This window comes from Drosophila melanogaster, chromosome X (genome assembly GCF_000001215.4).
Source record: "Drosophila melanogaster chromosome X".
Taxonomy (NCBI): Eukaryota; Metazoa; Arthropoda; class Insecta; order Diptera; family Drosophilidae; genus Drosophila; species Drosophila melanogaster.
The window spans coordinates 5,738,394-5,752,240 of record NC_004354.4 but is presented as its reverse complement, the minus strand read 5'-3'; the positions used below and the strand labels follow the sequence as shown (position 1 = coordinate 5,752,240).

The window sequence follows — 13,847 nt, the reverse complement described above, 5'->3', positions numbered from 1 at the left end:
ACAAAAAAGTAATTTTATGTTTTTAAGACAAGAACTTAAAAGTCTTAGCATTAGTCAATTTCCTATGATATCTTATCTATTTATCATGCTTAAAAATATATAAAATAAACATATATTGTACATATATATATATTATTATACAAATTGAGTTCATATTTAAATACGATATGTAAGATTTGAAGAGTTTTCGAGCACCCTGTTCTATTCGCCTTTGATTTGATTGAAAGCTTATTAAAGCTCATCAGCTTATCAGCAAACGAAATCGAAGTTTGATGCACATAAAAGTGGTATTAAATTTCCAATAAAGGTAGACTGTTGATTTAAGTCAACCTTGAGCGGTAAATAAATAAACAGATTGGGAAAACATAATGCACATAATGCAAACGGTTTTGAGTAACTGCATTTGCATTTAATATGACCCCACATTTTCCCACAAAGCTATAAACAATATCATGATTAACGTATAATTTTTAATAGTAATAAACATCCGTACAGAGAAATTCAAAATGCATGTACAACAATGCATAGCATTGTTAATAATATATATTCTTAGGAGAATTAGACGCGCCCCACTAAATACAATCAGAAAATTACAGCCAATGTCAATAAATTTGAAAAAAAAAAAATAACATATCCTTGGGACGACTAAACTTGAAAACTCTTTTACATAGTCACCTAACCCTTTGTTAAAGATTGCCCACCCTACGATCAAACTCGTCCTTGTGCTCGTTCTTTAGATACTTCCGCATCCCGACGAGCATGTAGCGCACTTTGGGTGCGGACAGGACATCCAGGAGTATGGCCATCAGGGCCTGAAAGCTCTCATAGGTGCCATTCTTGTACTCCAGCAGCGCCTTGCCAAAGCGGCGGAATTGATCTTGGGTGACCAGGCTGCGTAGCTGCAATTCAAGGTAAATTAATTAGTAGTAGTAGTAGTAGTATGGAAGAAGTCTCGAAGGTATCTCACCTCCCGGAGAAACGCGGCCCTTTCCTCGGGTGCCTCCTTAGCCTGCGAACTACTTGGCTCCACCTTGATGTTCTCCACCAACTTGTATCGCTTTTTGGTCACCTGGCTGGAGGATTCCGGCGCCGTTGGTGAGCTTCGCTCCCGCTTGTGAATCTTCACCAGACCAGAGGAGCCACTTTTACTATCTGTGCAGCAGTTGAAATCGATACTCTGGGAAAGGGGCAAAACAAGAACAAGTCCTAAAGAACTAAATAAACACAGTGTAATAATAGATTCATGGGAATCTCGTGTTTACCGAGACATTTGAGTCCAGTCGACTCATAAAGTCCATGGCATTCGGCGCCGCACCACCCAATTTATGTCCAGCGGCACTCGCATAATCGGCGGGTGTCCATGTCTTGATGGAATTGGCCATCTCCACTTTGCTACAAAGAAAAATAATAAATATTTCAAAGTGTCAATACCAGGAGAAAGGCAAACGAAAGTTTATTTACCCTGGCAGTGATGACAAAAGGCCACTGGAAATGGCTTACAGCATTTCACTTTAGCTATGACAAATCTCAAAAATTGTACTCAAGACTACTTAAATCCGATTAAGGATTTGCTATTAATAATTGTAATACAATCTATACAGCTGATAAGGTTGATCTTAGATCGCAGGTTACGTACATTGCGGATTCATTGGCTGATTTGAAGGTGGCATTGGAGCCAGGCTCCCGTTTCACTTTTGGAATGGCGGCTAGTGGTTCATCCTCTGTCTTGCAGACGGTTTCCAAAGGCGAATCGGTTTCCCTTTCATCCGGTAGTTTCATCTGAAGTTTTGAAAGAATTGTATTACAATTGCTGAAAAACGCATAAACATCATGAGCTTACATTCGCTTCGGCGTTCTTAAAGAACTGACGCAGTTCCCGGACGATAGGACCAAAGGGTGAGCACTGTGGCCGGTCGCCCAGGTGACCCCGAATCCATTTGGATAGCTGCTGGACCTGTGAGGCGTCCTTAAATCGCGAGTCGCAAAGCAGAATGGCACCATAATCGTTGCGATGCCGAATCACACGACCGATGGCTTGATTGACTGCCCTCGTGGCATCTAGATTGTACCATTCCTGCCCACTTAACAGCTGATTCTCACGAGTCCGATTCGCCTCCAGGTAGCGACGTTTCAGTATCACCTTGGGATCCTTTAGCGGTGGGAATGGCAGACCAGTAATAATCACCGCGCGGCCATTGCGATCAGCAAAGTCCAGACCTTCGGAGACTTTGCCGCGACAAACAGCCATGAATACGGCACCCTTGGAGTCGCGTATCGCCTGGTAGAACTCTTCCATCGTGCTGGTGAACTGGTCCTTGCTGCGCGGCTCCAGAAAAATCGGTTTCTTGCACGATATGTCCGCCCACAAACCACTGGCCTGCCACGCGTCCACGCACTTGTTCAACATGGGATACGATGGGAAAAAGACAAGGAGGCCGTCGGGCACTATACGCGCTACATTCAGAATCGTCTGTCCCAGGGAGCTGATGTACTTTGGATTATCACTGCAGAAGAACAAAGGTGGCAGATAAAACATGTTTGTTTAGTTTGTATAACATTAAGAAATTGATACGTTGGCATTTCGTAATGTTATGAGATAGTTCACCTGCCACAGAACTGAGTTATGTTTGGCCCAACTTGTTTATTTACTCATGGTATTGGCCATAAACAAATAAGCTTGTGGTGTGAAAAATGCTTACCGGTTCGCATAGTTCGATATCAGTTGCTGCCGATCGGGTCCGGTGCCGATGATCTTGACATAAACCTGCGACTGGTCGACGATGTGCGGATTCTCCAGATGCTGGGCCACCGGAATGGCAAGCTCGGCGATTAGCGGCTTGAGGGGAGCTAGTGTGCCGCTGGTCAGGATTACGCTGCGCACTTGGGTGTTGAGCAGTTGCTCCATTCCGAAGCCAGGATTGAAGCACCAGAAGTTAATGATTTTTGCGACCTTGCTTAAGCCAGTCGCTGCTGCAATCGTTCCCTTGCCAAGCCAACCGCCCTGCTGTTTAGCACCCTGCTGCTTACCGTGTCCCTGCTTGGACTCCTCCACCAGGACATGCACTTTGAAGCTTGCGTACACCTTGCTCATCACATCCTCCTTGTTGGCAAACACAATGGTCAGTAGATCGCTAAGCAACGTGAAGGTGCCGCCCTTGCGGATGCTCATCTGCTGGGAGGCCACTAGGAGGTATTGCACCAGTTTGTCCAGCAGGGATACTATCGTTGCAACGTTGCCGTAGGTGAACTACAATAAAGGAAGTTACATTTTTAAATAGGCATTCTTTTAAAAACATTTCCGATAAGATTTAGTGCATCTTACATTCGCCTTGCCAAGCAGTTCGTACATCATGGAGGCGGGAAAGGTAGTTCCATCGACGGCGTTGTCCACAACGATGGCATCGATGGCCTTTTCGAGCTCGAGCAGCATCTCCTTGAGCAGTGTAAGGTCGTCCAGTGTGAAGTCCTTTGGCTCATCTCCAGCCATATCCTGCGACTCGCCGCTCGCAAAGACTTGCATGATATGCGTGACGTCCTCGATGGCCATGGCCACATCAGAGGACTTAATCTGCACCGAAGCGGACTCCTCGCAGATCTTCTCGATGTTGTGGGCCTCATCCAGGATCACAATAGTGTTGCCCAGTTCGATTTTGTTGGCCTTGCGAGCCTTGGGATCGAGTAGATAATTGTAGGGCATGAAGGTGATATCCGCCTGGGGAACCAACTCCCGAGACGCGAAGTAGGGACAGATCTTGAGTCGCTGGCCCACCTTGACCAGGTCCTCAATGTCCATGATGGTGGGTCCGCGCAAATCGGGATGATCCTTTCGCGACTCAACGCGCATTTGAAATGAACAGGTCTTGGAGTGCACCCGTAGCTTGCACATGTTGGTCTTGTTGGAGTTGCCCTGCTCCCGCATGACCTCCGGATGAATGCATAGCTGATCGCGGGAGCCCAGAACCACGGATCTCATGTTAGCGTACGCTGTCCTCTTGAGTTCCCGCATCGCCTGCGTCAATTGGGAGTGGGTGCGCGAGGCGTAGATGACCTTGGGCACGCCCCAGTTATTCGCACGACCCATGGTCTTGGCCAGCTCGGACAGGTCTCCCCCAGGTGCTCCGCCTCCAAGACCCGAAAAATCTGCCTTCTCCATCTTAACCATCTGCTTTTGGTGCTCCGATTGCCTGGTGCGGATCCAGGCCAAGGATGAGCACAGCAAGCTTAGGGTCTTGCCCGTGCCGGTTGGCGATTCCAGGACTCCATTCGTGCCATCGCGGAGACAATGGATCACCTTCTCCATGTACGCCCGTTGAACCGGGTACGGCTCGAACGGAAAGTGCACCGGAATGCCGGCGATCAGGCTCTCCGGCATTATTCTTAATAATACTATTTATTTACTTGTTTACGCGCCAAATCGGAGTGAACATGTGTTCGTTGGTCGATAACAATAAATGTCTGTGTAGGTGGTCAGTTATCGCTATCGATAGAGTACAGTGGACCCTGATTAAGTAATTTTATAGCGTTATCTTGAACTCCGAGTCAAATGTTTACAACTTGCATGTCAAACCCTGCGTAGTTTATTTTAAACGTAATAGTAGTACTAATCACCACCCAAAGTGCTGCAATCGTGTTTATGGTACCTTATGGATAATAGTAACTGAAACTTATAAACTTATTAGCATTGGAGGGAATACTGTAGTTGTGATTCTGTTTATTTGGATCAAAGATTAACGATATAACATTTTAAGTGAATGTTATGGATTATACCAAACTAATGAACTAATGGCATTCAAGATTAAATGTGCAGCATACATATAAATCCCCTAACAAGGTAAGTAAATATTTGACATCAATTATTACAAACTCAGTTAATTCAACCACAAATCCATTTATCGTGACCCCTTCGCTCGGCTTTTCCGAATCGCCGCGATACGGCCCCACTGATTTGGCGCTTCTCGGCCACACCAAAAAAACACAGAACGGCATCAAATCATTCGAACTTTGAGAACGGTAGTGTTGTGTTGTTATTGCTCGGCAGCAAAGTAAAATCCGAAGAGAAGCGAGTCGAACAAGAGAAGAAGAAGCGCAGGAGTGGACGACAGCAATGCAACAACAGTGACGAGGCGCCAGTGTGCAAAAGTATGTGTGCGAGTGCGTGTAAGCAACAACTCCCCGATACAAACCTACGAGCGAGAGGGGGACGGCGATAGCGACGGTCGTTCGGTCGGTCGGTCCGACCGCTAGTCGCGTCTGTCGGTCGTTCTCGCCTATGCACCTCGGCGGCAGAGCGAAAGAGAGCGCACTCTGGCTGTGTGTGTGCGTGTGTGTTCTCGCTCTCTCGCGCGGTGGTGATAAATTTCTGTTGGCACAAAGTAAAAATATAACAGAATAAAAAATCGTGGCGCGGCATATAGAAGCTAATCGAAAATTATTGCGAGTATTGGGTGGAGGAGAAACATTCCTCTTCTTGTGAGTGCGTTTTTGTTTTAGTTATTCTTTTTTTTTTTTTTTTTGGCCGGAAACTCTCACTCGAAGATGCTGCCGGTGTAGTTGTGTATGAATGTTGTACCATTTTTTTTTTTTTTGAGATAGAAAATTTAGATCTAAAATATTAACCATGCGATCCTTAGAATCGCACTTTTAAAATATGTCCACACATTTTCAAATTCGAAAGCTTTGGCGGGCTGTCGATGGGCGGGCGCTTGCAACTCTGGCGATAACGATTACCGTGCCGATAACGCGGCTGCACTAATCAGCATTATCACATGCAAATTAAGGTCATCCAAATGAAAAATGACCACCAATCAAAGGCCCTGCACCCCTTTGCCGCCCCCCATTTATGCGAAACAACTAGAAAAAGTGTGTTTATTTCTTCACCGTTTTTCGAGCTCTGACAACCCTGCCGCTGCTGCATAAGTGAATTCCGACAAAGAGCCGTGTCATTTTGTTGGCCAAAACATCGCTGCGCCGAGATTAATTAGACGGAAAAAACTCGATTACTTGAAGTGCTCGGCCCTATATCGTTTTGGTTTAAACGTGTGTGTGAGCTTTGTGGATTGCCATCAAACACAATAGGCCGACTCGTCCCCCGCAGCCACCCGTACCATTCCAACACGTCGGAGCAGGGTTGCCAGATCAACGATAAATCACACACCGCTCGTTTAATACGAATTTTGTGTTGTTTTTACTTAAGACAAAATTTGTGAAACTTAATAGATATATTTTAATTTCCGCTCAACGTTATACCTGTCCGAAGTGGGGGTATCTGGCAACTACACCGAGCCGCGTGTGTGCGAATGTGTGTGTGCATGTCCATGTGCGCGAGTGTGCGTATGTGTTTGCGCTCTTATTCAAATAGAAATTGAATGTTTTGCACTCGAATTCAAGACAATTACGGCTCCTCCGGTAAAAACACATTTAGACTGGCTGACCTAATTTAAGGTGTAAGGATGTGGGTTACGCCTGCGATCGCCGAGTGATCGTTATCGTTATCCCGGCTTTGGTTAATCGCATTCCTCCTTCTCCTCCCCCTGGCATCGGCATCCACCACATCCCAACCCCCTTTCTCATTTTTCTCCTCCATCGCCCCTTCTTCGGCAGGCCATCTCCCTCGCTCTCCATCAGAGATGCGTAGGTCGTGCTCCCTCGCACACACACTCACGATCGTGAGCTTGGTCATTGTGTAATCGATTTACGGTTACCTTTTACCTCAACTCGAGATGGTGGGAGCAGTAATCTACTTTGTTAATAGGGGCAGCGAATATCACGCAATATAACAAAGTGTAAGGATATCGAAACTAAACACTAATTTGTGTAATGGTACACTTCAGATAGAAAATAGAGAACCATTTAAAGATCAATCTCTTTGGCACCTGCGTTATAATGACTACTTGTTACCTAGTTTAAAACTTCTACATATGAATCTAACTCATTTATTATTTTGAATATACGACAAGTACGACAATTATAAATATTATTGCTTAGTACTAGACTTCGTATTGTTTTTGGCAAAGCCAAAGCTATTCACACGCGTGTCGCCCACCTGGCTCACGTTGCCATCTCTAGGCGACGCCAGCAGAGCGTTGTAGTGGTGGCAGTGGCGTCGAGTGAATGACTCCGTAGTGGGGCATCAATAGAAAGAGAAGAAGGAACGAGTTAGATGGAGCGAGGAGGAGATGCAGAGGAGGCATAATGGCCAGTGAGTGAAGCGGAGTGGATTTGGATTTGTGTCAAAGCGATTTTCCCCAACATAAATATTTAGCTCTCTAGGACCAACGGCCGACCCCCTGGGAATTAAATTCCATTTTGTTGTTTAATTAGCACTTGCGTTATGCGACAGAGTGTGCGGTGTGTAGATAGTTTGTGAGTGATATCGTTGATTACGCAGTTGTTTCATTATCTGTATGGATTTATATTGCCGCTTCTTAATCGATTGGCCACAGTGCGTATGCGCAACCTATTGATATTTTACAACCAGTTGCGTACCTGTTTCATTATCATTTCGTTCTGTTCTGTTCTGTTTCGTTCGTTACCATTCGCAGTTCGCTGTTGTTGTTGTTTCTCCAGTCCAAATGTCAGCTGTTGCACGCAACATGTACCATAGAAGCGGAACAGCGAAACGCAGAAAAAGAGCAAATCGATCAAGCCCAGGACAAGAACAACAAGTGCAAGAGAATCGGCAGCAAAAACAACAAGCAGATAAAGAGAGCTGCTAACAACGTAAACAAAACCTAAACACCTATACACACGCAAAGGGAGATAGCAACAAATACAAAAACAACAACCACAAATAGCAAGAATATAGCAGAAAGCGAGAGAGAAGGAGAGGGAGAAAGTGCACCTGAGAGGGGAAATAAAAGATCAACGATAAAAGATAAGAGATAAAGTAAGTAAAGCTTGACTTTTTGGTTTGTTGGTCAATCGAAATTGAACCTGTACCGATAACGTTTACCAAATTTCATAACACCAAAACATTGATTTAATTGTCAAAACCAAAACGTTAAACGTTGTGAGTTTTCCAAGTAGACGAGTACTTTGAGCTCACACTTTTTGCAGAGTTTTTTTTTTTTTTTTCAAAAAGCGTACCACCAAATTGTTTGGCTCGAAACTCAAATTATTATACATTTGTGCATAACTCTGTAAGATTTCACATTGTTTTGACTTAGAATTAAATTACGTCATGGTTTAATTTCATTTTGTGTGAAGATTTGTGATATAGAAGAGCCAAGAAACCATAACGCCAAGCCGACATTCCTTTACTCTACGATATAACAAAAAGTATAATCGGAATTAGTATTTTAATTTGAAACATTTGTCCGTTTCTTCTAGGATATCAGAGAGAGACGGAAAGACACGCAAATTGGGAAGAGGAAGAGGTCCCTCGAACGCAGGATCAATCATCGCCATGACAATCATACTCTTCCTGGTGGACACTTCGTCGTCCATGTGCCAGAAGGCGTATGTGAATGGGGTACAGAAAACGTATCTGGACATTGCCAAGGGAGCCGTGGAGACGTTTCTCAAGTATCGCCAGCGTACGCAGGATTGCCTGGGAGATCGCTACATGCTGCTCACATTCGAGGAGCCACCGGCAAACGTGAAAGCTGGATGGAAGGAGAACCATGCCACCTTCATGAACGAGCTGAAGAACCTACAGAGTCACGGCCTCACCTCGATGGGTGAATCGCTGCGCAATGCGTTCGATTTGTTAAATCTGAATCGCATGCAGTCGGGCATCGATACGTACGGGCAGGGCAGGTGCCCGTTTTATCTGGAGCCATCGGTCATCATTGTGATTACGGACGGCGGTCGCTATTCGTACCGGAATGGTGTCCATCAGGAGATCATACTGCCGCTAAGTAACCAAATACCGGGCACAAAGTTTACTAAGGAGCCATTTCGCTGGGATCAGCGCTTGTTTTCGCTTGTCCTCCGCATGCCGGGCAACAAGATTGACGAGCGAGTGGACGGCAAGGTGCCGCATGACGATTCTCCCATCGAACGGATGTGCGAGGTAACCGGCGGACGTTCATATCGAGTGCGAAGCCACTACGTACTCAACCAGTGCATTGAAAGTCTTGTCCAAAAGGTTCAGCCTGGTGTGGTGCTGCAGTTCGAGCCTATGCTGCCCAAGGAGGCTACTTCCGCTACCGCTGGCGAAGCGGCGGGTGCGAGCACGATATCCGGCATGGGAATATCCTCAACGTCCGGAGCGGGTCCCGCTCCCGATATTGTCTTCCAGCCGGTAAAGAAGATGATCTACGTGCAGAAGCACATCACGCAGAAAACCTTTCCCATCGGCTATTGGCCACTGCCGGAGCCCTATTGGCCGGACTCCAAGGCGATTACATTGCCGCCTCGCGACGCACATCCCAAGCTGAAGGTCCTGACGCCGGCGGTGGACGAGCCACAGCTGGTGCGCAGCTTCCCCGTCGACAAGTACGAGATTGAAGGCTGTCCGTTAACGCTGCAGATTCTCAACAAGCGCGAGATGAACAAGTGCTGGCAGGTGATTGTGACCAATGGCATGCATGGATTCGAGCTGCCCTTTGGCTACCTAAAAGCGGCGCCTAACTTTTCGCAGGTACACCTCTATGTACTGGCCTACAATTATCCAGCGTTGCTGCCCATTCTGCATGACCTCATTCACAAGTACAATATGAGTCCGCCGAGCGATCTGATGTACAAATTCAACGCCTATGTGCGTTCAATACCGCCGTATTACTGCCCGTTCCTGCGCAAGGCGCTGGTCAACATCAATGTGCCGTATCAGCTGCTGCAGTTTCTGCTGCCGGAGAATGTGGACAACTATCTGTCGCCAACGATCGCCAATCAGCTGAAGCACATCAAGAATACGGCCAAGCAGGATCAGGAGAATCTTTGCATGAAGGTGTACAAGCAGCTGAAGCAGCCGAAGCCACCATATCGCCAAGTGGAGACGGGCAAACTGTTCACAGGTGCGCCGTTGCGCAGAGATTTGGTGCGGCATCCACTGCTCCGGGATATATTTTCCAAGTTGCATGGGGAAATAGATCCCGTGGAGAATTATACGATTGTGGTGCCGCAGCCAACGCATCAGTCGTCGGCCAAGTCGCATCGCAATCCCTTCGATATACCGCGGCGGGATTTGGTGGAGGAAATAGCCAAGATGCGTGAGACCTTACTGCGACCCGTCTCGCTGGTGGCCAAGGACTCGGGCCATTGCCTGCCCATCGCCGAGATGGGCAACTACCAGGAGTACCTCAAGAACAAGGACAATCCGCTGCGTGAAATCGAGCCGACGAATGTGCGGCAGCACATGTTCGGTAATCCGTACAAGAAGGACAAGCACATGGTGATGGTGGACGAGGCGGATCTGAGCGATGTGGCGCCAATGAAGTCGCCAAATGGCAATGGACCGGGTGGAGCGCCGCCCGGCTCACCTTCCGGATCGGGCTCGCCCACTGGACCGGGTCCCTCATCCCCGGGCTCTTCGCCCGGCGGTGGTTCGGGTCCCGGGATGCCCGGAATGCCGGGAATGGGGGGTGGAATGTCAGGACTGATGCTGGGCGCAGGTGGCAGTGGCGGATCCTCTAAAAAACTGGACGGAACGTCTCGTGGGCGAAAGAGGAAAGCAGGACCGCTGCCACGTAGCTTTGAATTCCGTCGATCATCTACGGACTCGCGATCTTCGAGCTCCGGCTCCGAATCATCAACAACGGGTAGTGCACCAGGATCACCGATACCAGGCGCCACGTCATCCATATCCGGCTGCGATTCCGCCATGGGCGCTGATGGCGGTCCCAGTTCCAGCTGTTTCGACGAGGACAGCAATAGCAACAGCAGCTTTGTGAGCTCCACATCGGAGGCCTCGGCCAGTGATTCAGGGATGTCAAACTCGCATTTGGATCCCTTGCGAATCAGTTTCGTTTTCATCGAGGAGGAGACCAGCGATCAGGATACGCCGCTCAATGGTTATGTGCACAATTTCATCAATGGCATCAGCGACGATGCAGAAACGGGCGAAACGGAAGCAGTTCCAGGCGGGGCATCCCTGCCGGGTGCGTCTTCAGCTAACGAACCGTCGTCAATTGGAGCATCACCAGCAGTTTCAGCCACGCCAGCAACATCTGTGATCCCCGCCAGCAATGGCAGCGAAGTTTGCTCCGCCGTCGCGGCCGGCAGCAGCAGTTCCATCAGCTCCAGCGCCAGTTCCCCGGGCGTTCTCTACGTGCCCCTCAACGGACTGACCACCCATGCGGCCTACAGCAGTAATCTGGGTGGTCCGAGCTCGCCGTTGGACAACCTTAGCTCCCTGGGTGGAGCGGCGGGTGGCGGAGGATCGGGACTACTCGGTGTCAGCAAGCCGGGATCGCTGCCACTGGCCAATGGTTATGGACACGGTCATAGTTCAGCCATTTCCCCACCTTCGCCATTGTCCTTGGTGCCTCTATCACCATTGGGAACAAGTACGCCCGCTGCCAGCAGCTCGGGACTATCGTCTAGTTCCGCCTACTTCAGCCACAATGACATCAACGATGCCTCGGAGATCTCGCGCATACTGCAGACCTGTCACAATGGAACCAGCAGTGGCTCCTCGGTCGGAGCGGGCGCAAGCAACAGCAATTTGAATGGCAATGGCAGCACGGAGAGTGGCGGAGGAGTCTCATCCGACGATCATGCCTCGCTGGGTGGCAACAGTTTCGATGCCCTGAAACGGACAGCGGGTACTGCGGGCAGCACTGCAGCGGGAAATCCCCACTACTACTGGGCCAGTGGTCTCAATCATCACAACAATAACAACAGCAGCGCCGCTGGAGCAGCTAGCGGTTCGACGTTGAGCAACAATCACAACCACCGGGGTCACAACAACAGCAGCCCCAACAAACTGGAGGTGAAGATCAACTCCAGCTGCGGCTCCTCACCGACGCACAACAACGGGGGCATGGGCTCACCGGGACAGAGCCTGCCGCTCATTTTCACCGAGGAGCAGCGCGAAGCGGCCCGGTTGCACAACGTCGAACTACGATTGCAGATCTTCCGTGATATACGGCGACCCGGCCGAGACTACAGCCAGCTGCTGGAGCACCTGAATCTGGTCAAGGGCGACCAGGATATGCAGTCGGATTTCGTGGACATGTGTATCGTGGAATCGCTGCGCTTCCGCCGCCATCGCATGGCGTCCAGCATACAGGAGTGGTGGGATCGCAAGCAGCAGTTAACTGCCGTGGGAACCAATGAAGCGACCCCCAGCGCGGAGCAGGCCGTCGCCAAGAGTTAACGATGGCTCATGTGGCACCACTGAGCCCGCGGGGTCATCCAATCCATCTGTCTGTGATGTCAACAAAATCGAAATCGAAATCTAAACCGAAACTGGGAAGGGGAAGAGCAGCCGCGGAAGCCAAGAATTCTCGTCAATTTCCATATACTGTAAATAATTGCCAGGACAGGTAGCCCACAGGATCTGGATGGGGATCAACGCATACCAAACAAGCAACAATAATATTAACAATTTCCATATACTGTAAATAATTGCCAGGACAGGTAGCCCACAGGATCTGGATGGGGATCAACGCATACCAAACAAGCAACAATAATATTAACAACAAAACCAACAAGCAGCCACAATTCTAAATGAGAGAAAACACCACATTTTTAGGGCAAGCTAGCTACATGTAATTATAACATATATATAAATAAATACTTAAGCTAGCCGTTAGTTAGCAATAGAATATAAAGTATAAAGCGAAGGGATTTTGTAGCAGCCGTTTCAGTTGTAGTTTTTTTTTTACTTAGTATAAATATGTAAGCGTAAATTAAAATTTACTCTTGAGCTTAGGAATAATTTTAAATAGACTTAGATAAATTAAGATAAATCTAAGTGTAGTGTATGTGTATAAAAAAAAAGGGAAAAGTTTAGGAAAAGCTTGAGCTTAATGAGCCCCACACGTTTTAGCCAATTTTTTGTTGGACCTGTTTCAAGAACACTTTGCTTTGATTTTAGCCAAAACGAATAGAGAACGTAAAAAACAAAAGCGATGACCCTTCAAAAACAGATATATATGTGTATGTTTATATACATATATGTATATAGAGGATATTACATAAATCGGGTCAGCGTTTTATTATTAAAAAGAATTGTATTACCTTGTATTTCCTTGAATCCTCCAATATATTATTTGCTATTATGTTATGTTTATTTTATAAAATATTTATGCGAATTGTAATGTGAGCATAGCCTGTAGAAAGGCAGACAAAACGATAAGCGAAAACGTACAGTTTGTTATATACATATAGAAAAACAAGAAAAAAGTAATACATTTTTGCACTATTTTTTTACGTGTATGTTTGTATGCATGGCCTGTGAGTAATTGAGATATAACAAAAACGAAAAACACAAAGAGAAAACGTTTACTAGTAGTTAGGCGGCGGGCAGTGTTTTAGAACTGCTTCATTATTAAATAATGATGTACAATTTAGAGTCTGCGTATTTAACAAATTTCATAAGACAACCACCACAACAGAATCAACAGAGCAGCAGCAAAGCAAACTGAAATCAATACGAAATCAAACGAAAATAAAAAGAGGAGCATTGCATTCAAGTTTCATGTGTTGGGTGGAAATATCTAGGGTACATCGCAAAAACCATATATTTTCTCATAAGGCATACCCTTTCAGCTTCCCTCCACTCCCCCTGCCCATACAAAAGCGTCGGCGACCATGCCCCATGTATGAATGATCCCTTCTCGCGGTCGCAGTCGCTCCTCCAAAGCCTTTTACTTTTACCCATTGCATCATTTAAGACCATCTAATTTGGGGGATATAAGTTAACGTCTTTGGCTTTGGAACGTTTTAGAACAAGTTTTTCT

The 13,847-nt window shown here is 47.1% G+C and overlaps 2 protein-coding genes across 7 annotated transcripts; one reads left to right on the top strand and one right to left on the bottom strand.

Moving 5' to 3' along the window:
- Positions 1-163: 163 nt before the first annotated feature.
- Rtel1 (Regulator of telomere elongation helicase 1) lies at positions 164-4,494 on the bottom strand. 2 transcript variants are annotated; one of them, NM_001272333.1, is made up of 7 exons: positions 3,323-4,494; positions 2,700-3,247; positions 1,841-2,504; positions 1,637-1,779; positions 1,263-1,392; positions 968-1,177; positions 164-899 (listed from the first exon to the last, which is right to left on the bottom strand). In NM_001272333.1, the coding sequence occupies exons 1-7, from the start codon at positions 4,370-4,372 to the stop codon at positions 687-689; spliced, it is 2,958 nt and encodes a 985-aa protein (NP_001259262.1). In that variant the 5' UTR covers positions 4,373-4,494; the 3' UTR covers positions 164-686. The 2 variants fall into 2 exon arrangements, with proteins under 2 accessions (NP_001259262.1, NP_572254.1); NM_132026.2 differs by having other exon boundaries at positions 459-899.
- A 492-nt stretch (positions 4,495-4,986) lies between these two features.
- Positions 4,987-13,578, top strand: IntS6 (Integrator 6). Of its 5 annotated transcripts, none has more exons than NM_001272331.1 (3): positions 4,987-5,139; positions 7,542-7,885; positions 8,329-13,578. In NM_001272331.1, exon 3 carries the CDS (start codon positions 8,405-8,407, stop codon positions 12,257-12,259), a length of 3,855 nt encoding a protein of 1,284 aa, NP_001259260.1. In that variant the 5' UTR covers positions 4,987-5,139; positions 7,542-7,885; positions 8,329-8,404; the 3' UTR covers positions 12,260-13,578. The 5 variants fall into 5 exon arrangements, with proteins under 5 accessions (NP_001259260.1, NP_001259259.1, NP_001259261.1 ...); NM_001272330.1 differs by having other exon boundaries at positions 4,987-5,469; NM_167047.2 differs by lacking the exon at positions 4,987-5,139 and adding an exon at positions 5,866-6,038.
- The last annotated feature ends 269 nt before the right edge of the window (positions 13,579-13,847 follow it).

Excerpts from the sequence above, each read along its gene's own strand:
- Rtel1 (NM_001272333.1), bottom strand. The coding sequence starts at position 4,372 with ATGCCGGAGAGCCTGATCGCCGGCATTCCGGTGCACTTTCCGTTCGAG. Across the intron at positions 1,178-1,262 it reads GACTGGACTCAAATGTCTCG|AGTATCGATTTCAACTGCTG; the intron begins GTAAACACGAGA and ends CCCCTTTCCCAG. Across the intron at positions 900-967 it reads GGGCCGCGTTTCTCCGGGAG|CTACGCAGCCTGGTCACCCA; the intron begins GTGAGATACCTT and ends CTTGAATTGCAG.
- IntS6 (NM_001272332.1), top strand. The coding sequence starts at position 8,405 with ATGACAATCATACTCTTCCTGGTGGACACTTCGTCGTCCATGTGCCAG.